General features: G+C 38.5%; 2 protein-coding genes and 2 pseudogenes across 2 annotated transcripts; all 4 read right to left on the minus strand.

Annotated features, from left to right (window-relative positions):
- Positions 1-1,540: 1,540 nt before the first annotated feature.
- LOC114470721 (protocadherin beta-16-like) lies at positions 1,541-6,045 on the minus strand. Its single transcript, XM_028459062.1, has 2 exons — positions 3,599-6,045; positions 1,541-1,621 (listed from the first exon to the last, which is right to left on the minus strand). The coding sequence occupies exons 1-2, from the start codon at positions 6,035-6,037 to the stop codon at positions 1,541-1,543; spliced, it is 2,520 nt and encodes an 839-aa protein (XP_028314863.1). The 5' UTR covers positions 6,038-6,045.
- Positions 6,046-6,187: 142 nt separating this feature from the next.
- Positions 6,188-11,756, minus strand: LOC114470722 (protocadherin gamma-A5-like). Its single transcript, XM_028459063.1, has 3 exons — positions 10,337-11,756; positions 7,799-7,868; positions 6,188-6,294 (listed from the first exon to the last, which is right to left on the minus strand). The coding sequence occupies exons 1-3, from the start codon at positions 11,702-11,704 to the stop codon at positions 6,188-6,190; spliced, it is 1,545 nt and encodes a 514-aa protein (XP_028314864.1). The 5' UTR covers positions 11,705-11,756.
- Positions 11,757-11,792: 36 nt separating this feature from the next.
- LOC114470723 (protocadherin beta-16-like) lies at positions 11,793-20,395 on the minus strand (annotated as a pseudogene).
- Positions 20,396-20,563: 168 nt separating this feature from the next.
- LOC114470724 (protocadherin gamma-A5-like) lies at positions 20,564-27,046 on the minus strand (annotated as a pseudogene).
- Positions 27,047-27,166: the final 120 nt, after the last annotated feature.

Consider the following 27,166-nt stretch of genomic DNA (forward strand, 5'->3'; position numbering starts at 1 on the left):
AATTAACTATGTATGTTTTTCTCACTCTTTCATTGTTTAATATTCATTCTTTTTATTTGTAATATTTCTTGAGCGGCTGTAATGCAAGTAATTTCCCCCCTGGGATAAATAAAGTAATTTTGATTCTGATTCTGTTTCTGACATATGAAGGAGGACAATTAATTTAAGTATGAAAATATAACAACACACCAACTAATAAAAGACTGTATAAGACCAATAAAAAACTTGAAAATAAACTGAAAAAGGAGCAAGCTGGTTAGAAAATGGATGATTGTATTGAAACAAAAATCATGTTTTAGATTAAAAATTTGTTTAGGTCAGTATCTAGATTAAACAATAAAAACACAATAAAGCGGCACACTATAGCAGCATGATAGAATTTAAGTGTTTTATGAAACTTTACAAGTATATATGTTTTTAAAGGAATTTACAAGTAATAAAACACTGTACTTAAAATAATTGTATCATATATGGTGTATAAGGAGTTCAATTCAACCAAGTTATTTTTAAGTGAAGAAAATTCTGTATAGATTTACAAACAAAATAAATTATGCAAAAATATTCAGTTTTTATTATTCTGAGATTTTATATTTTTCATCAAAGCAAACTAATATAGAAATGTTTTTTTTTTTTTTTCTAAATGAATGTAACTCATACTATTCGATGAATGAAAACAGAAATTAAAAAAATGCAAAATGAATAACATCATAAAATACAATAAGAATAAAATTATTTACATCACGTTGTTTTTTTAAAAATTTGAACCAAAACACACATGATATCTCAGTTATTGTATATAAAAGTGGACTTAGACCAGTACGCATAGAGGAAAAACTCTCAGATGGCTCCATCTTATCTGTGGTCCTCTCTGTTCTCACCCACCTGGAGAGATACATATACGTCAGGCTGCTTTTCCTTTAGCTCTGCCTTCAACACAATCAAACTGCTGACATAGTTAAAAAAAAACTGCTTCTGTTTACACTACCAGATTCCACCTGCATCTGTGGACTTCCTATCACACAGACAGACAGTGAGGATCAACAACATCTCCTCCTCCACCATCATCCTCAACACTGGCTCTTCTTAGGGCTGCATTCTCAGTCCTCTGCTCTACACTCTGCTCATTTATACCATTGCTCTGCTTAACACCTGGGCAATCTTATTTTGAAGTGCGGATGACACAGCGGTAGTGAGATTAATAATCCATACTGGTGCAGGGACAACAATCATACCAATGTGCGTAAAACAAAGGAGATGGAGTGGACTTTAGGAGAGGAGACCATGCCTCCCTCCCCCTCTGCTCTCTATATCCAGGGAGAAACTGTGGAGATGCTCCACAGCATTAAGTATCAGAGGTTCACATCTCCAGAGGATTAAAGTGAGCCACAAACACATCAGCATAGTCATAAGGTCCACCGATAGCTCTTCTTTCTGAGGAGTCTAAAGCAAGTGTGACTGAGCCCTGCAGTCCTCTCAGCCCTCCAAAGGTGTGGTGGAGAGCACACTGGCCTCATCCATCACCCCATGGTACGCAAACTGCTCAGCTGTGAACAGGAAGGCTATGCAGAGCGTGGAAGATCACCCAGAGAAGATGCCCCGCTGCACCCTCCCCTCCACAGACCTGAAGAAAAGGCAGACGCCAAACACCCAACACCAAACTATTCAACAAAAAAAAAAAAAAAAGAAAAAATGCAGCATCAGAGCCCAGACATCAAGGCTCACACCTTCTTCTAGAATCTCAGACAAATGAACAATATAAGCCAAAGCTCTGATGCTGCTACACATCCTCTAAACCTCATACTCCAGTGTTTTATATTGTGTATTTTGCTCTGTTATTTCAACACCATTTTGTATTACATTATACTTTTGCTTTTATTAATAAGCATGCTACTGACACAGATGAACATTTTTTTGTTTTTATGTGACATAGAAATGACAAGAATGACTTTGAACTTTAAAGCTTGAGTATATATGTTTCAAATTAATTTCAAAACATTGATGTTTTCCTTCAATTGCAGAACATTTGAGGGGAAGAGTCAGAACAAAACATGGCAAATTCATTTTACACTGAAATACTTATGCACTTGATATGTATTTTGCATAGCTGATGTGAGTGTGTGGATCACCTATAGCCAGTTGGTGCTAAATCTAAAGCTGAGAAAATAATTAGAAAAGGACCACAGAGTAAATTAAGACAATACCGTACAAATATAAACAGTAGTGTGTTATTTTTCTGTATTTCATTAATGGCAAATAACACATCAAAGTCCCATCCCTAACATAAGACCAATATAATAATCGATGTACAAAATATAGAGTAAATATTTTTGTAAAAGGCGTCTTTAAAATCTAAGGAGTAATGCAACACCAAATCACATTGAAAGGGGATTTTGAAAGGTTAAAAGTGTTGTCGAAAACTTTAGAACCTTAAAGACATATTTTATGTAAAATGATTACTTTAGATTAGGTGACTCGGAAAGAATGTAGTCCTAATAACTTTCAATTTTATCTGAAAAGACACATTGGCAAATTATGTTCATGTACATACCTTTAATCTAAATGTTCTACTGCACTACTTATCAATGCTCTACTGCACTATTTTCCTTTTATTATTATTATTATATTTTTATATTATCTTTCTTTTCTATTATTTTCCTTCTTTTATCTTATTTTTTAATTTTTATTTTGTATCTATTTAATTATTTTTTATACTATTATTATTATTATTATTATTTTATTATTATTATTATTATTATTATTATTATTATTATTATCATCATCTTGTTATTTGCACATTCTAGTCTAACTACTGTTTATATTTAACTTATGTTTATACTTATTATCATCTTTTCTAGCTGATTGTTTATTGTTGAAAAAATTTTGTTTTCACTATTGGAGAGAGCACAGTTAAATTCCTCGTGTGTACAACATACACTTGGCGAATAAAGATGATTCTGATTCTGATTCTGATTCTGATTATATGTATATTTTTTTAAATGATAAAAAAAAAAAAAAATCAATACACTCTTGAGCCAATAAATCCAGAATTAGAAATGTAAAAATGTATATTTCGAAAAAAAAAAAAAGAAAAGCTGAAGTGTGTGAATCGCTCAAACTTTTTTGCTTTAGATGAGCATTTGTGAATATTATTAGAGAGAGATTGTAATAACAGCAGCTGTACTTGATGAAAATAAACTCTCAGTTTGCAGGTGTTATAGGTGTTTTAAAAATATTGCAAAAAGAAATAGGGAAAAACAAGATGTGACCAACATCCATTTGTTTGACTTTAGTCTATAAAAATACAACCAAATAAAATGTTGACAAAATTGCAGTAGATCCTTTACAAATATCTTAATAGTAATATATATCCGCAGTTTTCTATTTAAAACCACAAACATACACACAAATATATGATGCACAAAATTGCAAGATATCAGCAAGTATTTGGAGACTAACCTCCAGAGCAGAGATGATGGTATAAAAAGGTTATATATATTCCCTTGAAAAAAAAATGAAATAGTTTATGTTGCTGAAAATGTGAACCAAAAAGACGAATAAAAAATTAATTGTAAGAAATAAGTAAATTAAACCAACTAACCTCCAGAGGAGAATCTGGTTCATCCAGGATGTTCCTGTCACTCTGTATCCGCTGCATGGTCCCTGTTGAACTGGGCTCCATTATCAGCACGTTCTGACTACCAGCTCTGCCAAACTTACAGTCACTCTTTCTGGAGTCTGTGGTCCTGCACACCTCGTAATTGTACACGTGTGGGAGAGTCCCTGTCCCCAAAGTGTCTGAGTAACGTGGTGGATAATATGGGATCACAGGCAGCTTGGACTGATACAGGATGCGAGACTGTCTCCATCTGTAGATCTTCACTGAGATGATCACCACTAAACAGGTGATGAACAGGAAGGAGACTACAGCCAGAGCCAGCACTAAGTAAAAAGTCAGGTTGTCCTTGTACTCCTTGTCGTGTGTGAAGTCAGTGAACTCTGACAGCACTTCAGGGAAGCTGTCGGCCACCGCCACGTTCACAATGACTGTAGCTGAACGAGAGGGCTGCCCGTTGTCCTCCACTATAACAGTCAGTCTTTGTTTCACTGCATCTTTATCACTCACTTGGCGGATAGTTCTGATCTCTCCATTCTGTAAGCCCACTTCAAACAGCGCCCTGTCTGTGGCTTTCTGCAGTTTATACGAGAGCCAGGCATTCTGTCCAGAGTCCACATCAACAGCCACCACTTTAGTCACCAGATAGCCCACATCTGCTGAACGGGGAACCATCTCAGCCACCACAGAGCCACCAGTCTGGACTGGGTACAGCACCTGAGGGGGGTTGTCGTTCTGGTCCTGGATCAGGATTTTCACAGTCACGTTACTGCTGAGAGGAGGAGAACCTCCATCCTGAGCTTTGACCACAAACAGCAGCTCTTTGATTTGTTCATAATCAAATGAGCGCACTGCGTGTACGACTCCGCTCTCTGCATTGACTGAAACAAAGTCAGAAATTGGAGATCCGCCCACATTGGTCTCCTCCAGGATGTAGGAAACACGAGCGTTCTGGTTCTCATCAGGATCTTTAGCTCTCAGTGTGAGCACAGAAAGACCTGGAGAGTTGTTCTCTGTGATGAACGTGTTGTAAACACTTTGTAAAAACACTGGAGCGTTATCATTAACATCAGACACCTTCAAATGAAAGGTTCTCCTCACTGAGAGAGGAGGCAGCCCTGAATCTGTGGCTACAACAGTGATGTTATAATCTGAAACACCTTCACGGTCCAACACAGTATCTGTTACCAAAGTGTAATAATTCCTCAGATTAGATTTGATCTTAAAAGGTGAATTTTCTTCTATTTTACAGTTGACCTGTCCGTTATCACCTGAATCCAGGTCTTTGACATTAATGATGCCAATAGTTGTACCAGGAGGAGAGTCCTCTGACACAGGACTGGTGAAGGACATGACGCTGATAGTCGGGGCGTTGTCATTAACATCAGTCACTTCAATGATCACTTTACTGGAATCTCTCAAACCTCCCTGATCTTTAGCATCTATTCTGAATTCATATTTTTTATCCTTTTCATAATCAATAGAGCCTTTAATTGATATTATTCCAGTTTCTTCATTAATTGTAAAAACATTTAATAAACTACTGTCTATTTCGGAGAAATGATACGTCACAACTCCATTTGATCCATGATCAGCGTCACTGGCGTTTACAGTTATAACGTAGGTATCCTTTGGAGAGTTTTCTAACACTGTAGCTTTATATACAGACTGATTAAATACTGGTGCATTATCATTGGCATCTAAAACTGTAATATCTATATTTACTGTACCAGATCGCTGCGGAGTCCCACCGTCTACAGCTATTAATTTCAGAGACAGAAATGGATTTGTCTCCCTGTCCAAAGGCTTCTGCAGCACCATCTCTGCGTATTTCTTTCCATCTGCGTTTGAATTCTGTTTAAGAATGAAATTCTCGTTTTCTGTTAAAAAATATTCCTTCAGTCCGTTCACACCCACATCCTGATCTTCTGCACTAATCAAAGAAAAACCAGCTCCAATTACAGCACTTTCACTGATGTCAAAATTAATCTTGTTTCTTTTAAACACAGGAGAATGATCGTTTATATCCGTGATTTCAACAGTGACCTGATGCAGCTCCATCGGATTCTCTAAAATGATCTCAAAGCTGAAGCTGCACGGTGTCACGTCCCCGCAGAGCTGCTCTCGGTCGATCCTCTCATTCACCACTAAAGTCCCTTTGTCTGCCTTCAGCTCCGTGTACTGGATGCTCTCTCCGCTCACGATCCGGGCCCGACCAGAACGGAGCCTTTTCAGGTCCAAACCGAGGTCCTGCGCTACGTTACCGATCAGAGATCCTTTCTTCATCTCCTCCGGGATTGAATATCGGATGTGTCCTGATACCAAAGGACTGAAGCACAGCAAGAGAGACAAAAGCCTCCAAACATGTCCGCATCCACAACGCCATTTTACGCAGCGCGTTTCTGCTCGTGCTCCAAGTGCCATAGTGACAAAAAAACACTAAACTGTGAAATAAATCCGACCAATTATGATCAGAAACGATGTAAACTTCCGACAATGATTTCCAATTAGAAATGATGGCAGTATATAATTTACTGCATGTATCTGAGAGCTGACGTGCGTCTGCTCTAAACGTCAGCCGATGAACTGCAGCTCATCTCTTTTTCTCCTGGTCCACAGACACAGGGAGGGGATCATGTTGTCAGCATTAATGTAATAATTTAGATTGTCCAACAGCGTCCCTTAGAGTTCAGAACAAGAAACACAGCTTCATGACATGTACGGATCTAATTGTTTTAGATAGTCCGTGTCCAAACCACGGCCCGGGGGCCAAACCTGGCACTTTGAAGCATCCAATTCGACCCGCAGAATATAATGAAACTGACAGAGAAAACATTAATCATTTAAAAAATTACTAAACTGTGAGTCCTCCAATTATTGCAGAGATGTATTGAATTTGTGGGCTGTGATATCTACAACTGCGTTCGTAAAATTATTATATATATATAATATATATATATATATAATATATATATATATATATATATATATATATATCAATAACATGTAACATATAATGTATATATTTTATATGTTACATTTCTTTAATCAAAGTGGTTTTTGGCCTTCTATTTGATTTTCAAATCATAACAATACTTAGACAATAGTTACATTACGTATTAATTTATCCTTTGTTCTACATTTGTTTTTACTTTTAACCATATCAATTTTACGTGTCAGCATTTTCATTTTCATGTATATATCAAAATACATGTAAATTTGTATTGTAGCTTTTTTTTTTTTTTTTTTTTTTTACATACGTTTGGTAAAAATAAATAAATAAATAAATAAACATATTTTCAAGTGGATTCACTTTTCAATCAAAAAAAAATTGTAATGAGTTTGTGTTTTTCCTTGAATTGCATTTGATTAAAAAAAATTAAAAAAAAAATGTAAAAAAAATACTCAGAAGAGATATTAAAGGTGTTGGTTTAAAATTCATGATAAACACGTGAATTCGTTTTTTGGTTTTTTTTTCATTTAATCTTTCTGTTTAATCTATTGTCTGTTTTTTTCTGCAGTTTTGTTTATTTTATAATTCTTACGCATTACTTAGATTGTTTGCTTTAAATTTCTCAATTATTTAATTTTTTTCTTTTTTTTTCCTTTCTTTTTTGTATTTTCCATGCTTATTTTGCTTCACTTCAAATTGCCTTGGATTAATTAAACTTATTTTATTTCATAAATACATTAATTTTGTTGACACCGTTTCATGATTAATAGAACTTTAAAAACTGTCTTTACAATATTTGTAAAGATTCTTACATTAATAATAGTGCTACAATTATGTTGCGGCCTTTCAAGCTGTTATATGTTTTCAAAATCATTTTACAGAGTTATTCAGCACCATAGACAGCGTCTTCTTTGCTGTATTTACTGTCTTCATTGTTGTATCTGTACAATGACCTGATGAATAAAAAAAAATAAATAAGGATTTAAACTTTATTTTAAACTTTTTTTTTTTTACATGGTCCTTTTCTTCAAAAAGAATTTTCAACATTCATGGGCTCTGTTTGCACGTCAACATACTGTATAAATGATATGTAAGAAATGGAAGTCACTGACAATATCCAAGCAATATGAAAAATATTTCAGTCTGCACCTTCAGTTAAATTTACATCCATCGATTCGTCTATTTTCTAACCCGCTTTGTCCTATTTCAGGGTTGCAGGGATCTGCAGGTACCTATCTCCAGCTCACAGTGGGCGTTAGGCAAGGGGTACACCCTGGACAGGATCGCCAGTCTATCACAGGGCTACAGGCAGATGACAGACAACTATTCACAATCACTATATTGGCAATTCAGTGACTACAATCAACCTAAGTCATGTTTTTTGATAGTGGGAAGAAGCCTGAGTACCCAGAGGAAACCCATGCAGCGCAGGGAGAACAGGCAAACTCCACAAAGAAAGGAACCGTGTCTCCACCTCAGGGTTTGAACCAGGACCTTCTTGCTGTGAGGCCGACGAGCTAACCACTAGCCCACCGTACGCAGTTAAATGAAGGAATGGTATGAGGATAATTGCAGGATTCCGAAAAATATAAGAGCTATTTCAACAATTTGCAATTAAAATTGACTGTTATCATGCGATATAAGTGTGAGAAAACTGTGAGTAGTCCAAATATTGTGGTGTTTTATTGAATATGTGGGCTGTGATATCTAAAACTGAATTTAACAAAAAAAAAAAACAAAAAAAAAACAACAACAGCAATATCCAGGTCTCATTTGTTAAATGAAAGGTGTTTTGCTTTTATTTTGTTTTTGAATTATAAAAAAACTTAGACAAGACAATTGTTGCAAAATGTAATAATTTAGCATTTGTCTTAAAAATGTTTTTACTTTTAAATACATCAATCATAAAGTGTAATTTGTCAATCTAAAAGGACTCAAAACGTCTGTCAAATCTAACAGTCTCAGTTGTCAAACCAAGAGACGTCAAATGACACAGCCTCAGGCTTCAAAATAAAAGTCATAAAGACTTGACAGCCTCAGGCCGTAAAAACGACATGACGTGAAAAAACCGGAAATACACATATATTATATTACATTATATTATATTATATTATATATATATATTAGTCTAACAAAGCAATACACTGTAGATTATTGTAAAGAGATTTATAAGTCATAAAACACTGTAATTAAAATAAAGGACATATGAAGGTGTTCAATTCAATCAAGCTATTTTTAGGTAAAGAAAAATTTGCAAACAAAATAAAAGACACAAACATATTCAGTTTTTAATCTCAGATTTTCTTTATTTATTCAAAGCAAAGAAAGTTATCTTTTTCTTTAAAAAAATAATCTGTGTACCCTTCATTCTTTGGTTATTCCGTTTTAAAATCGAATCAAAATAACAAATAAACAGTGTGGTATTTTTTTTACCGACTTAAAACCATAACAGAAATCCAGAAAAATGAAAAACCAAACAAGCAGGGTTTTTTTTTTGTTTTAAAATTAAATCTGGTTCTATTTGTGAAATATTTGGATATTAACGAGTAACCCAGGACGAGAATTTCATGTTTTATTCTCACCATACAGAGAGGACCGACAGACAAACATTTACTCTGCTGCGTTTGATAAACATTTTTATCATGTTGTCAACCTCACAGCAACCTCACAGCAATGGCAGAAGCATAATTTGTGTGTCAATGATGTTTTGTTAAAGAGTTACTGATGTACATGATATGTGATTAAAGGAAAAGACGTGGTGTATGAATCTACTGGCGCTCCTCATTTCTTGTTATCAACTTCCGTGCGTGTTAACGGCTGACGTTAGTGGCTAGCGGTATTATAACGTGCACGATACATATTTGGATACTCTTTGGACCGTAACACCATTAAGATCGCGTACACCATAAAAGAACATAAAAACATTACAAAAGACACGCTGCGCTCAACACAGCAGACCAACCATCTCAGACAACAAACAAGTCGCAACGACAAACAGACACAGACGAGACTTAGTCACTGTCTTATGAAGATAAATGTTGACATATGATTTTGAAGTAAGCACAGAGACAGCCCCACCCCACAATGTGTCCTGGGTCAATAATTCAAACACACCCTAAGCCACACAAACCCACTCATGAAATATCCACAAAAAACACCTGAACTGTGCTCACTCCTGTAAGAACAGCTGGCACCAGAGTAAAAAAACCCACACACAATATTTATCACACTCCACACTCCCACACACAAATACACACGTTCCGAAGATCAGAAGCCCGAGTCTCACCAACATAAACATAACATCACACAGACACTTTGACCAACATACCATCCATTCTGCCTCCATACTAAACAGTGCTGAGGAATGGTGCCCTGACACACTCTCCATTTCTTGTAAATAATGTTCAATTGCACTGTCCCAAAGTGTGTTTGTGTGTGAGATTAACTTCTATATCTAATTTATTTATTTTATTAATTGAGTACTTTTTTTCACTTTCTAAAGTTGTTGCATTAATGTCATGAAAAGAACTGTCCATCAATCCATCCATGCAGAATTTTTACAAGACATTTTTTTTCATACGAAGGTAAAAGTGGCTCAATATGTGCACTGAAAGAGCACTGAACACAGACATCAACAATACTACACATGATAAAAAAAATAGGTATATATATTCCCTTAAAATAAAATTACGAAATAGTGTTTGTTGCTGAAAACATAAACCAAGAAGACAGAAATTAAAAAAAAAAAAAAGGAAATTTGACCAACTAACCTCCAGAGGAGAGTCTGGTTCATCCAGGATGTTCCTGTCACTCTGTATCCGCTGCATGGTCCCTGTTGAACTGGGCTCCATTATCAGCACGTTCTGACTACCAGCTCTGCCGAACTTACAGTCACTCTTTCTGGAGTCTGTGGTCCTGCACACCTCGTAATTGTACACGTGTGGGAGAGTCCCTGTCCCCAAAGTGTCTGAGTAACGTGGTGGATAATATGGGATCACAGGCAGCTTGGACTGATACAGGATGCGAGACTGTCTCCATCTGTAGATCTTCACTGAGATGATCACCACTAAACAGGTGATGAACAGGAAGGAGACTACAGCCAGAGCCAGCACTAAGTAAAAAGTCAGGTTGTCCTTGTACTCCTTGTCGTGTGTGAAGTCAGTGAACTCTGACAGCACTTCAGGGAAGCTGTCGGCCACCGCCACGTTCACAATGACTGTAGCTGAACGAGAGGGTTGCCCGTTGTCCTCCACTATAACAGTCAGTCTTTGTTTCACTGCATCTTTATCACTCACTTGGCGGATAGTTCTGATCTCTCCATTCTGTAAGCCCACTTCAAACAGCGCCCTGTCTGTGGCTTTCTGCAGTTTATACGAGAGCCAGGCATTCTGTCCAGAGTCCACATCAACAGCCACCACTTTAGTCACCAGATAGCCCACATCTGCTGAACGGGGAACCATCTCAGCCACCACAGAGCCACCAGTCTGGACTGGGTACAGCACCTGAGGGGGGTTGTCGTTCTGGTCCTGGATCAGGATTTTCACTGTCACGTTGCTGCTGAGAGGAGGAGAACCTCCATCCTGAGCTTTGACCACAAACAGCAGCTCTTTGATTTGTTCATAATCAAATGAGCGCACTGCGTGTACGACTCCGCTCTCTGCATTGACTGAAACAAAGTCAGAAATTGGAGATCCGCCCACATTGGTCTCCTCCAGGATGTAGGAAACACGAGCGTTCTGGTTCTCATCAGGATCTTTAGCTCTCAGTGTGAGCACAGAGAGACCTGGAGAGTTGTTCTCTGTGATGAACGTGTTGTAAACACTTTGTAAAAACACTGGAGCGTTATCATTAACATCAGACACCTTCAAATGAAAGGTTCTCCTCACTGAGAGAGGAGGCAGCCCTGAATCTGTGGCTACAACAGTGATGTTATAATCTGAAACACCTTCACGGTCCAACACAGTATCTGTTACCAAAGTGTAATAATTCCTCAGATTAGATTTGATCTTAAAAGGTGAATTTTCTTCTATTTTACAGTTGACCTGTCCGTTATCACCTGAATCCAGGTCTTTGACATTAATGATGCCAATAGTTGTACCAGGAGGAGAGTCCTCTGACACAGGACTGGTGAAGGACATGACGCTGATAGTCGGGGCGTTGTCATTAACATCAGTCACTTCAATAATCACTTTACTGGAATCTGTCAAACCTCCCTGATCTTTAGCTTCATTCCCAATTCATATTTTCTTCCCTTTTCATAATCAATAGGGCTTTGGATTGAGATAACACCACTATTTTCATTGATTTTAAAACATTAAGTAGGCTGCTGTGAAGATCAGAAAAATGATACGTCACAACTCCATTTGATCCATGATCAGCGTCACTGGCGTTTACAGTTATAACGTAGGTATCCTTTGGAGAGTTTTCTAGCACTGTAGCTTTATATACAGACTGATTAAATACTGGTGCATTATCATTGGCATCTAAAACTGTAATATCTATATTTACTGTACCAGATCGCTGCGGAGTCCCACCGTCTACAGCTATTAATTTCAGAGACAGAGATGGATTTGTCTCCCTGTCCAAAGGCTTCTGCAGCACCATTTTTACGTATTTTCTGCCATCTGTGTTTGAATTCTGTTCAAGGACAAAATTATTGTTTTCTGTTAAGAAATATTCCTTCAGACCGTTCACACCCACATCCTGATCTTCTGCGCTGGTCAGAGAAAAACGAGCTCCACTTACAGCATTTTCACTGATAATAAAACGTAACGTATTTTCATTGAAGGTGGGAGAATGATCGTTTATATCCGTGATTTCAACAGTGACCTGATGCAGCTCCATCGGATTCTCTAAAATGATCTCAAAGCTGAAGCTGCACGGTGTCACGTCCCCGCAGAGCTGCTCTCGGTCGATCCTCTCATTCACCACTAAAGTCCCTTTGTCTGCCTTCAGCTCCGTGTACTGGATGCTCTCTCCGCTCACGATCCGGGCCCGACCAGAACGGAGCCTTTTCAGGTCCAAACCGAGGTCCTGCGCTACGTTACCGATCAGAGATCCTTTCTTCATCTCCTCCGGGATTGAATATCGGATGTGTCCTGATACCAAAGGACTGAAGCACAGCAAGAGAGACAAAAGCCTCCAAACATGTCCGCATCCACAACGCCATTTTACGCAGCGCGTCTCTGCTCGTGCTCCAAGTGCCATAGTGACAAAAAAAAAAACACAAAACTGTGAAATAAAACCGACCAATTATGATCAGAAACGATGTAAAATTCCGACAATGATTTCCAATAAGAAATGATGGCAGTATATCATTTACTGCATGTATCTGAGAGCTGACGTGCGTCTGCTCTAAACGTCAGCCGATGAACTGCAGCTCATCTCTTTTTCTCCTGGTCCACAGACACAGGGAGGGGATCACGTTGTCAGCATTAATGTAATAATTTAGATTGTCCAACAGCGTCCCTTAGAGTTCAGAACGAGAAACACAGCCTCATGACATGTACGGATCTAATTGTTAGAGATCAAACGTGTCAAACACCCGGGGGCCAAATCTGGCCATTTGAAGCATCCAATTCGACCCGCAGGGCAGGATATAATAAAAATGAGAAAGAAAATATGAATTTATTAGGAAGTTACAGACTGATTTTATTTTAGATATCACAGCTCACATTCGATGAAACTCAACAATATTTGGAGGAATCAAAGCTTTCTCTCACTCATGATGCATGATGGCAGTTCTTTTTATTTGCAAATTGAAATTTTTCTTATATTCTTCAAAATCGTAAAAAAATATCCTCAAATCCTTCCATAAATATTCCAAAAACAAATATAAATTGATCACAAAGGAAATTTACCTGAAGGACTTGTAGAGACTGATATAGTTTACATTTTGTTTGGATATTTTCAGTGACTTTCATTCCCTACAAATCATTATATGTTGACGTGCAAACAGAGCACATTCGTTTTTAAATTGGACAAAAAATGTTGAAAATAATGTTTCTGTTTCTAAGAAAAAATGCTTGTCGTCATCATTCTACAGTATATACAGATGCAACAATAAAGACACAAAAAATACAGCAAAAAGAGATGCTGTCCATGGTGCTGAATAATTTTCTAAAAATGATTTTGAATACAAATAATAATTTTTATTATAATAAACTTTGCAAGTACTGTAAAGGTTATTTTAAGGGTCTATAAATCATGAAACAGTGTCAACAGAGTAATTGTGAAATAGAACAATTCTGTAATTACATATGTATCAGGTGAGATGTATCAGGGAGGGGGATGAGGTGCAGTACAGGGCTGCTGTGGACAGCTTTGTCACATGGAGGGAGCTGAACCATCTATGGCTCAATGTGTCAAAGACTAAAGAGCTGATTGTGGACCTGAGGAGAACCAAAAGGCCAGTCAGCCCTGTCTTTATTCAGGGGGTCAGTGTGGACATTGTGGAGGAGTACAAATACCTGGGACTGGTGATTGATAACAAACTGGACTGGGGGAAGAACACTGACTCCCTCTACAGGAAGGGCCAAAGCCGCCTCTGTTTTCTGAGACGGCTGAGGTCCTTCAACATATGCAGAAAAATGCTGAGGATGTTTTATGAGTCTGTGGTTGCGAGTGTGATCCTTTACGCCAGTGGTTCCAAAACGGTGTGCCGTGAGGCAAGCCTGGTTGTGCCGTGGAATTTTGTGACAACCATATGTAATTTATTGCACTATACAACTACAAAAAATAATTTGTTTTTAATTTACTACTTTGTATGCAATCATTTCATAATACAGAGGCAAATTCTATACCTATGTTTTAATTTTTTTTTTTAAATGTTTCTTTAATAAATATTTAATGAGTAATATAGTTGTCTGCACCCTTTATTTGGCATTAGTAAATAATTTTGCACATTTACAGATATTGTACATGATATGAGTGATAACGCGATTTAAAGGCTATTTTGCACAATAGGTGTCCCTTCAGATTTTTATTTGTCCATTGGTGTCCCTTGGGCACAAAATGTTTGGGGGCCACTGCTCTAACGCAGTTGTTTGCTGGGGGAGCAGACTGAGAGTTGCAGATGCCAACAGACTCATTCGCAAGGCCAGTGATGTTGTGGTGATTAAACTGGACTCTCTAACAGTGGTGACAGAGAGGAGGACCCTGTCCAAGGTGAAGGCCGTCTTGGTCAATGAGTCCCACCCACTCCATGATGTGCTGGGAAGCCACCTTCAGCACCAGGTTGATCCCACCACGGTGCTCCACAGAACGCCACAAGAAATCATTCCTGGTGATCAAACTCTACAATGCATCTCTGTAACCGGACAGCTTCGGTCGTTATATATATTGGTATATTTGTATTAATATTATTATTATGATGGCTGCATCTTATCTGTGGTCCACTCAGTTCTCACCCCCTGGAGAGATACATGTACATCAGGCTGTTTTTCCTTTAGCTCTGCCTTCAACACAATCAAACAGCTAGTTAAACAACTGCTTCTGCTTGGACTACCAGTTTCCACCTGCATCTGTGGACTTCCTGTCACACAGACCACAGACAGTGAGGATCAACAACATCTCCTCCTCCACCATCATTCTCAACACTGGCTCCTCCCAGGGCTGCATCCTCAGTCATCTGCTCTACACTCTGCTCACTACTTACTATTACTCTGCTTAACACCAGGGCAATCATATTTTGAAGTGCGGATGACACAGTGGAAGTGGGATTAATAATCCGTAGCAACAAGTCGGCCTATATAGACAGGTGGTAGGATACCTGGAGGACTGGTGTAGGGACAACAATTTCTGTATCAATGTGGGTAAAAAAAAAAAAAGATGGTTGTGGACTTTAGGAGAGGAGATCATGTTTTCCTCCCCCTCTGCTCTCTACATCCAAGGTGAAACTGTGGAGATGGTCCACAGCATTAAGTATCAGAGGTACACATCTCCAGAGGATTAAAGTGAGCCACCAGCACAGTCAGCATAGTCAAAAAGGTTCACCATCGGCTCTTCCTTCCGAGGAAGCTAAACCAAGCATGATCAGAAATGCTCTGCAGAGGGTGGAAGATCACCCAGAGAAGATCCCCCGCTGAAGCCTCCCCTCCCGCCCATAGACCTACACCAGCTGAATCAGAAACAGAGCGGCCTGCATAATGGTTGACTCAAAATACCCAGAACTCAGACTATTCATCCTCCTCCTGCAAGAAAAGACTCTGCAGCATCAGAGCACAGACAACAAGACTCACACCTTCTTCTAGAAGCTTAAAATAATGAATAATATAGGCCAAAGCTCTGATGCTGCTACACATCCTCAAAACCTCATACTCCTGAGTGTTCTTTTATGTTGTGTATTTGTGCTCTATTATTTCTACCCCCATTTGTATTGGATTGTATACATTTGCATTTATTATATTTTTTTTCTATTATTCTAAGCATGCTTCTGGCCCAAAGGCACAATTTCTGGTTTTATGTGACATAGAAATGACACTTAAGACCTTGAACTTCATAAACCTTGAGTATAGGTTTTAAAATAATTTAAAAATGTTGACGTTTTCCTTCAATTGCAGAACATTTGAGGGGAAAAGTCAGAACAAAACATGCCAATTTCATTTTACAGTGAAATGCTAATGCACCTGCTATGTATTTTGTATAGCTGAGGTGAGTGTTTGGCTCACCTATCACCAGTTGGTGCTAAATCTATAGCCAAAACAGTCAATGTGTTTTTCAATTAGAAAACCAAATGTAGGGCAGAAATTATGAATACATTTTCAAAAAAAAAAAACATTCAATCTGTAACAAAATTAAAATATCTTGGCTTGGTTCTTGACCCACAGCTAAAATTTGACAAACGTAAGAAGATCTCTAAAACAACACAAAAAATCAAAATAGAAAAGCAAAATGGAAAAAGAATATGACTACATTTGTATAATTTACATTATTGATTCTCTTTATATTTTCAATATTTTATTATTGATTCTTTTTATATTTCCACATGCATTTCCTTTTAATTTTGGCACTCCTGTGATTCCATACATCACATCGTCATCATCATCATCATCATCATCATCATCATCATCATCATCATCATCGTCATCGTCATCGTCATCGTCATCTTCATCGTCATAGTCATCATCAACTTTTCTATCTACTGTATGTTGAGTTGCATTGTCAAATATGTTTTTTAATAAATTACATTAAAAAAAATCTGTTTTCATTTTTTTAAACCAATTATGATGAAAATACTCACAATTTAAAATAATGCAATCAAAAAGTGGGAAAAAAAGATTTTCAAGCAAAAGCTCTTTGATTTACAAGAAGATATTTTAATAAACAAATTAAAACCATGTGCTCAAGTTGAAAACAGCAAAAGACACAAGAAGAACATTGCAAAAGAAAGATAAACTATAACTTCAACTACACTTCAAAGTTGATCCAAAAGTTTAGAACTAAAACCAACACAAAACATTTAGAAACGTCACGAATAAATGAATAAACAACCCAGCAGCCTTTAACTCCAATTCTGACTATTCTAACAGCTACAACTACAACCAAAAACCTAAAGGATCACGGAGACAATACTGAACAAATATAAACAAGTGTGTTATTTTTCTGTATTTCATTAATGACAATTAACACGTCAAAGTCCCAGCCCGACAAGACCAGTATCATAATTGACATATAAAGTTTTGTAAAAGGCCTGTTTAAAATCTAAGAAGTAATGCAACACCAAATTACAGTGAAAGGGGATTTTGAAGGATTTAATATGTTTTCTGTCTAAAACTTTAGTACCTTAAAGACGTAAATGTTATGTAAAATCATAACTTCAGCTTAGGTGACACGCAAAGAATGCAGTCGTAATAACTTTCAATATTATCTGAAAAGATACCTTAGTAAATTATTTTTCTTAAATAAAAGAAAAAAAAAAAAAAAAACACAACACTTGTGAGCAAATAGAAAATAATTAAAATCCAGCATTAGAAATTAAAAAAACTTGTATTTGGAAAAAAACAAAAATAAAAGCTGAAGTGTGTGAATCGCTCAAACTTTTTTGCTTTAAATGAGCATTTGTGAATATTATTAGAGATAGATGCAATATAGACACTGTACTTGATGATGAAAATAAACACTCAGTTTGCATGTGTTAAAGGGGCATTGAAAATACTGCAAAAAAAAATCTGGAAAAAAGGTGTGACGAACATCCTTCTTTTGTTCGACTTCAGTCCCTAAATATACAAACAAATGAAATCTTGACAAATTGCAGTATATCCTTAACAAATACTGTAAATCATAAAGGTTTTATATTTCAAGTTTTCTATTTAAAACCACAAACATATACATCCAAATATATGATGCACAAAATTGCAGGGAATCAGCAAGATTACGGATTTAGAGACTAACCTCCAAAGGAGAGTCTGGTTCATCCAGGATGTTCCTGTCACTCTGTATCCGCTGCATGGTCCCTGTTGAACTGGGCTCCATTATCAGCACGTTCTGACTACCAGCTCTGCCGAACTTACAGTCACTCTTTCTGGAGTCTGTGGTCCTGCACACCTCGTAATTGTACACGTGTGGGAGAGTCCCTGTCCCCAAAGTGTCTGAGTAACGTGGTGGATAATATGGGATCACAGGCAGCTTGGACTGATACAGGATGCGAGACTGTCTCCATCTGTAGATCTTCACTGAGATGATCACCACTAAACAGGTGATGAACAGGAAGGAGACTACAGCCAGAGCCAGCACTAAGTAAAAAGTCAGGTTGTCCTTGTACTCCTTGTCGTGTGTGAAGTCAGTGAACTCTGACAGCACTTCAGGGAAGCTGTCGGCCACCGCCACGTTCACAATGACTGTAGCTGAACGAGAGGGCTGCCCGTTGTCCTCCACTATAACAGTCAGTCTTTGTTTCACTGCATCTTTATCACTCACTTGGCGGATAGTTCTGATCTCTCCATTCTGTAAGCCCACTTCAAACAGCGCCCTGTCTGTGGCTTTCTGCAGTTTATACGAGAGCCAGGCATTCTGTCCAGAGTCCACATCAACAGCCACCACTTTAGTCACCAGATAGCCCACATCTGCTGAACGGGGAACCATCTCAGCCACCACAGAGCCACCAGTCTGGACTGGGTACAGCACCTGAGGGGGGTTGTCGTTCTGGTCCTGGATCAGGATTTTCACTGTCACGTTGCTGCTGAGAGGAGGAGAACCTCCATCCTGAGCTTTGACCACAAACAGCAGCTCTTTGATTTGTTCATAATCAAATGAGCGCACTGCGTGTACGACTCCGCTCTCTGCATTGACTGAAACAAAGTCAGAAATTGGAGATCCGCCCACATTGGTCTCCTCCAGGATGTAGGAAACACGAGCGTTCTGGTTCTCATCAGGATCTTTAGCTCTCAGTGTGAGCACAGAAAGACCTGGAGAGTTGTTCTCTGTGATGAACGTGTTGTAAACACTTTGTAAAAACACTGGAGCGTTATCATTAACATCAGACACCTTCAAATGAAAGGTTCTCCTCACTGACAGAGGAGGCAGCCCTGAATCTGTGGCTACAACAGTGATGTTATAATCTGAAACACCTTCACGGTCCAACACAGTATCTGTTACCAAAGTGTAATAATTCCTCAGATTAGATTTGATCTTAAAAGGTGAATTTTCTTCTATTTTACAGTTGACCTGTCCGGTTATCACCTGAATCCAGGTCTTTGACATTAATGATGCCAATAGTTGTACCAGGAGGAGAGTCCTCTGACACAGGACTGGTGAAGGACATGACGCTGATAGTCGGGGCGTTGTCATTAACATCAGTCACTTCAATGATCACTTTACTTAAATCTGTCAAACCTCCCTGATCTTTAGCCTCAATTCTGAGTTCATTTTTTATCCTTTTCATAATCAATAGAGCCTTTAATTGATATTATTCCAGTTTCTTCATTAATTGTAAAAACATTTAATAAACTACTGTCAAGATCAGAGAAATGATACGTCACAACTCCATTTGATCCATGATCAGCATCACTGGCGTTTACAGTTATAACGTAGGTATCCTTTGGAGAGTTTTCTAACACTGTAGCTTTATATACAGACTGATTAAATACTGGTGCATTATCATTAACATCTAAAACTGTAATATCTATATTTACTGTACCAGATCGCTGCGGAGTCCCACCGTCTACAGCTATTAATTTCAGAGACAGAGATGGATTTGTCTCCCTGTCCAAAGGCTTCTGCAGCACCATCTCTGCGTATTTCTTTCCATCTGCGTTTGAATTCTGTTTAAGAATGAAATTCTCGTTTTCTGTTAAAAAATATTCCTTCAGTCCGTTCACACCCACATCCTGATCTTCCGCGCTGTTTAATGCAAAACGAACTCCAATTACAGCACCTTCACTGATTTCAAAATTAATCCTGTTTCTTTTAAACACAGGAGAATGATCGTTTATATCCGTGATTTCAACAGTGACCTGATGCAGCTCCATCGGATTCTCTAAAATGATCTCAAAGCTGAAGCTGCACGGTGTCACGTCCCCGCAGAGCTGCTCTCGGTCGATCCTCTCATTCACCACTAAAGTCCCTTTGTCTGCCTTCAGCTCCGTGTACTGGATGCTCTCTCCGCTCACGATCCGGGCCCGACCAGAACGGAGCCTTTTCAGGTCCAAACCGAGGTCCTGCGCTACGTTACCGATCAGAGATCCTTTCTTCATCTCCTCCGGGATTGAATATCGGATGTGTCCTGATACCAAAGGACTGAAGCACAGCAAGAGAGACAAAAGCCTCCAAACATGCCCGCATCCACAACGCCATTTTACGCAGCGCGTTTCTGCTCGTGCTCCAAGTGCCATAGTGACAAAAAACACAAAACTGTGAATAAAGCCGACCAATTACGATCAGAAAACGATGTAAATCTCCGACAATGATTTCCAATAAGAAATTATGGCAGTTTATAATTTACTGCATGTATCTGAGAGCTGACGTGCGTCTGCTCTAAACGTCAGCCGATGAACTGCAGCTCATCTCTTTTTCTCCTGGTCCACAGACACAGGGAGGGGATCATGTTGTCAGCATTAATGTAATAATTTAGATTGTCCAACAGCGTCCCTTAGAGTTCAGAACGAGAAACACAGGCCACTAACACATAGGGGCTGATTGTGTTTGATAAGACTTTCATTTCATGCAATTAAAGCCATTTGTTCATCAAACGTCTACCAAATACTATGACAAATAAATCAAACCAAAAAAGTTTGTTAAAGAGTTTCAATTAAAAAAATAAATAATAATAATAATTAAAAAAACTAATACTTTTTCTACTTCATAATGCCTAAAGCCCAGGCTAAGAAAACGTATAAACTAACACAAACAATAATAATAAAAAATATATATATATAAAAACAGACACTATGAAATTGTACTTGATGAAAGAATTGAGACATTTTTTTTTTTTGTTTTGTTGTTTTTTTTTTTTTGTTTTTTTTTGTTTAGAAACACTAATTCTAAAAAGTAAAATCGAGGATATTTTTAAAGTTTTATCCCACAAATATAACAAAAACACAAATTGTCACTACAGGTTCTCAAAAACCATACAGCAAAGAAAAAAAAAAATCTTCTTCAGATTGATGAGGGAGATATGTTTCTGATTATGTGCTTTTTCCACAAAAACGACAGCAAATACACAAACAAACAAAAAGGCTGCTGTCCTTGGTGCTGATTCTTGCTCTATAACAGGGTTGCTGAAGTGTGGCCCTTGAGAGTTCCAGTTTTGCATGTTTTCAAATATCTAACGCTGCTTCTAATGATGGTGCCCTGATGCAGCTCCACAGAAAGCAGGATCTTCTTCTGCTTTGTTCCCTTCAGACGTCAACAACGGCAAATTACTCACATGGTTAAGTATAGGCACATATCTTTACATTGGATGCCCTTCCTGACACACCCTCTGCCTTCAGTTGCAGTGAACAGGGTAAGCATCTAAACAGAGGGGCTGTGCAAGACCGGACTTTGGCACCCCTGCTCTAAAGATACTGGATTCATAAATAATAGATTAAAACACTAATACAATTAATGTTTTCCCTAATGTTACAAGTATTGTGATTCTCATTAAAATGTGAATCTATAAAAATAACATTTTTAAAATATTGATTTTATACCAACTATAACATGCATACTGCAAGTTGTTCATTCAAAATATATTTAACTACATTACCATGCCACTTTGCCACATGGTAAAAAAAAAAAAAAAAGCAAAGGTGATTTTAAGTTTGTATTCGTTCTGATAATTTGTAAATCATGACGCACCAACCAAAGTATTTAAGAAAGGAATTGGTTGTGAATTGTTCTTCCCACAAAACAATTTTTTAAATACAAAAACAAAAAAGAATTGAGTTCATAATATCATAGATTCATAAATAAATTTGAAAAATGAACAAGCTACTTATCTTAACAACTCTTATAGTACTATCCAAATGAAAAAAGTGGTAAAATGTCTGTAATTTTACCAATAACAATCACTGTCTGTCCTGGGGGAGGATATGGACATGGTGGGGGGTGGGGGGTGGGGTGGGGTAGGGGAGTACTAATACCTGAGTGTCTCCTTTAACAACAGAATTGGCTGGAAGTAAAACATGAGGGCTATAAAGGAGTATTTATCATTGACTATAGTTCCTGAGGAAGCTCACATCTTTCAATATGCGCAGCAAGATGATGGAGATGTTCTATCATTATGTGGCGGCCAGTGCACTTTTCTACGATGTTGGAGACTCAAACAAACTGAACACACTGGTCAAAAAGGCAGGCTCCATGATGGGCTACAAACCAGACACCCTGGAAACTGTAGTGGAGAAGACGACTCTGAACAAACTGTTATCCACCATGTTTAACACCAACGTTCATCCACTACAGCAAAGCTCCTTTACCAACAGGCTGCTGCAGCTCTGCTGACATGAGGAGGAATACATTAACTTTTTAATTTCCTCAGCCATCAGACTGTTTAACAAAGAACTGAACGACAAATCTGAGTGGAGATAAACTGCAGAGTCATGACTTTCTTTCAGGTGAGGTCATATCAGACAGTTTAGTGCCCAGATGCAGGACTCAGGCAGACACAGGGCTGTAGTGAAGCAGTCTTTTCATATAAAATGCAGGTAACAATAGTACAGGAGTGGTAGATGGGGATCCATCAAATAAGGGTCACAGCACACTCATTCCAGATAGCACACATACGTCTCGCCGATGTCGGCCTCAGATCGTGCATTGACATTCTACTCCTAATGCGTAATTTTGTGTGTTTTTTCCCCACAAATCGGTGATACCACTACTAAAATTGTAGAACTGTAAAATGTCATTTTCATGAAGCTGTTTTTGTGCTGGAGCTCTTTTGGCCATGCTGCTGAAAATACATTTCTGATCATGAACTGTGTCTCTCTTTATTTTGTCCACACACAATAAGCTATTTAGTGGTAGTAAATTGTTTTTTTATTGTTGTTGCCAAATTTCTATCAGATTTAAGTAAATACTCGACAATGGATATGGATATATTTATACTAATTGAATGATCCAAGCTAAATAAAGGTTAATATAAGCTGTAGAGAGGCCGGGCTGAGCATCTTTAATCCATCGACTAAACGTCAATGTCTCCGCGACGTCTGCCCAATGAGCAAACGCTCTCCATAATACGTCTTGCCGAGGCAACTTCATTCATTGTGCCGATGTCGGCGAGATGTATGTGTGCTATCAGGGATGTGGGGTCCAATGGAGAGTTCCTGCAGTTCTTTCCTGTGTTTCATTCCTGTAATTTCCCGTGGACACAAAGCAACTGCTGCCACAACCCAGTCTCACAGCAAAATGTGTAATTGAAACATTTGTCCACAAGAAATATTGTAAAAACTTTACGTATGACGCTCGTATAACGTAAGATGTTTACAGTTTGTTCCTCCCAGTGTTTTCAACAGGCTGACGTCAGGTCACGTGACTGCTGACTCTGCAGCCTGCTTCCAATGAAAAACCTGGTGGACATCTTGTATATTTTAGTATCAAATTATCTTATTTCAAGATAGATTGTGGCCTTGAAATTGTTTTGATAATATTTCTAGTGACAAACCTACCCATAACGTTCATGTTAAGGAATCAGTTTATGTAAATCATCTGTAGTTTTTTGGTGGCAACGGACATTTTTCTGTGGTTGCTATAACAAAATGAGGACGGCTAAAAACTTAAAATCAAAAGTAGATTATTAACCATTAACCAATTACCGTCCTCTTGTTCCTTTCCCCGCAACTGCGCATGCTCCAGTTTAGCTTTGGCGCTTTGCATTCTTCACATCGGATATCCTGCCCTAAACCACAACACTGCCTCATGATTTATTTCAGTCAGGAGTCAGGCGACAATATAAGAGTAGTGCCCTAAGAATAAGAATATAAGGAAACACTCCTCATAATGTGAGCTACATGGATCAATAATTTAAACACACCCTCAGCAAAAAAGCACACTCATCATTAAACATCCACAGAAAACACCTGAACTATGCTCATTTCTTGAATCTCACCCGTAGACATAATGTCACACACACACACACACATTTTAACCAACAAACCATCCATCCTTCATCCAACCACATTAACACAACCACATCTAAAGGCACACTCTGCAGCCAAATGAAAATAAAATAAATAACAGCGCTGAGGGATGGCACCATAAAACACTCTCCATGTCTCGTAAATAATGTTAATTTCCACTGTCCCAAAGTGTGTTTGTGTGTGTGTTTAACTTCTATATCTAATGTACCTATACATTTTTTTACATTTCTTTTCACTTTTTGTTGTTGTATTGCTGTAATGAAAATTACATTCCATCCATCGATTCATACATACATAATTTGCAAGATCTGCACAAGACAATCTTTTCAAGAGGGTAAAAGTGGCTCAAGATGATCTAATAGCAATAGCCATCAAAAGTGCACATATTAAAAAAAACAATAAATACATACATAAATATATATATATATATAAATATACATACATAAATATATATATATATATATATATATATATATATGTATATATATATATATATACAATATGTATAAATTAAACCAACTAACCTCCAGAGGAGAGTCTGGTTCATCCAGGATGTTCCTGTCACTCTGTATCCGCTGCATGGTCCCTGTTGAACTGGGCTCCATTATCAGCACGTTCTGACTACCAGCTCTGCCGAACTTACAGTCACTCTTTCTGGAGTCTGTGGTCCTGCACACCTCGTAATTGTACACGTGTGGGAGAGTCCCTGTCCCCAAAGTGTCTGAGTAACGTGGTGGATAATATGGGATCACAGGCAGCTTGGACTGATACAGGATGCGAGACTGTCTCCATCTGTAGATCTTCACTGAGATGATCACCACTAAACAGGTGATGAACAGGAAGGAGACCACAGCCAGAGCAAGCACTAAGTAAAAAGTCAGGTTGTCCTTGTACTCCTTGTCGTGTGTGAAGTCAGTGAACTCTGACAGCACTTCAGGGAAGCTGTCGGCCACCGCCACGTTCACAATGACTGTAGCTGAACGAGAGGGCTGCCCGTTGTCCTCCACTATAACAGTCAGTCTTTGTTTCACTGCATCTTTATCACTCACTTGGCGGATAGTTCTGATCTCTCCATTCTGTAAGCCCACTTCAAACAGCGCCCTGTCTGTGGCTTTCTGCAGTTTATACGAGAGCCAGGCATTCTGTCCAGAGTCCACATCAACAGCCACCACTTTAGTCACCAGATAGCCCACATCTGCTGAACGGGGAACCATCTCAGCCACCACAGAGCCACCAGTCTGGACTGGGTACAGCACTGAGGGGGGTTGTCGTTCTGGTCCTGGATCAGGATTTTCACTGTCACGTTGCTGCTGAGAGGAGGAGAACCTCCATCCTGAGCTTTGACCACAAACAGCAGCTCTTTGATTTGTTCATAATCAAATGAGCGCACTGCGTGTACGACTCGCTCTCTGCATTGACTGAAACAAAATCAGAAATTGGAGATCCGCCCACATTGGTCTCCTCCAGGATGTAGGAAACACGAGCGTTCTGGTTCTCATCAGGATCTTTAGCTCTCAGTGTGAGCACAGAAAGACCTGGAGAGTTGTTCTCTGTGATGAACGTGTTGTAAACACTTTGTAAAAACACTGGAGCGTTATCATTAACATCAGACACCTTCAAATGAAAGGTTCTCCTCACTGAGAGAGGAGGCAGCCCTGAATCTGTGGCTACAACAGTGATGTTATAATCTGAAACACCTTCACGGTCCAACACAGTATCTGTTACCAAAGTGTAATAATTCCTCAGATTAGATTTGATCTTAAAGGAGAATTTTCTTCTATTTTACAGTTGACCTGTCCGTTATCACCTGAATCCAGGTCTTTGACATTAATGATGCCAATAGTTGTACCAGGAGGAGAGTCCTCTGACACAGGACTGGTGAAGGACATGACGCTGATAGTCGGGGCGTTGTCATTAACATCAGTCACTTCAATGATCACTTTACTGGAATCTGTCAAACCGCCCTGATCTTTAGCATCTATTCTGAATTCATATTTTTTATCCTTTTCATAGTCAATAAGGCCTTTAATCGATATTATTCCACTTTTTTCATCAATTATAAAAGTATTACGCAGAGCTCTCGTTATATCAGAAAAATGATACGTCACAACTCCATTTGATCCATGATCAGCGTCACTGGCGTTTACAGTTATAACGTAGGTATCCTTTGGAGGAGTTTTCTAACACTGTAGCTTTATATACAGACTGATTAAATACTGGTGCATTATCATTAACATCTAAAACTGTAATATCTATATTTACTGTACCAGATCGCTGCGGAAGTCCCACCGTCTACAGCTATTAATTTCAGAGACAGAGATGGATTTGTCTCCCTGTCCAAAGGCTTCTGCAGCACCATCTCTGCGTATTTCTTTCCATCTGTGTTTGAATTCTGTTCAAGGACAAAAAATTCTCGTTTTCTGTTAAGAAATATTCCTTCAATCCGTTCACACCCACATCCTGATCTTCCGCGCTGCCCAAAGAAAAACGAGCTCCACTTACAGCACTTTCACTGATAATAAAACGTAACTTATTTTCATTGAAGGTGGGAGAATGATCGTTTATATCCGTGATTTCAACAGTGACCTGATTGCAGCTCCATCGGATTTTCTAAAATGATCTCAAAGCTGAAGCTGCACGGTGTCACGTCCCGCAGAGCTGCTCTCGGTCGATCCTCTCATTCACCACTAAAGTCCCTTTGTCTGCCTTCAGCTCCGTGTACTGGATGCTCTCTCCGCTCACGATCCGGGCCCGACCAGAACGGAGCCTTTTCAGGTCCAAACCGAGGTCCTGCGCTACGTTACCGATCAGAGATCCTTTCTTCATCTTCTCCGGGATTGAATATCGGATGTGTCCTTGATACCAAAGGACTGAACGCACAGCAAGAGAGACAAAAGCCTCCAAACATGTCCGCATCCACAACGCCATTTTACGCAGCGCGTTTCTGCTCGTGCTCCAAGTGCCATAGTGACAAAAAACACAAAACTGTGAAATAAATCCGACCAATTACGATCAGAAACGATGTAAATCTCCGACAATGATTTCCAA

Source organism: Gouania willdenowi, chromosome 10 (assembly GCF_900634775.1).
Source record: "Gouania willdenowi chromosome 10, fGouWil2.1, whole genome shotgun sequence".
In the NCBI taxonomy this organism is placed as follows: domain Eukaryota; kingdom Metazoa; phylum Chordata; class Actinopteri; order Blenniiformes; family Gobiesocidae; genus Gouania; species Gouania willdenowi.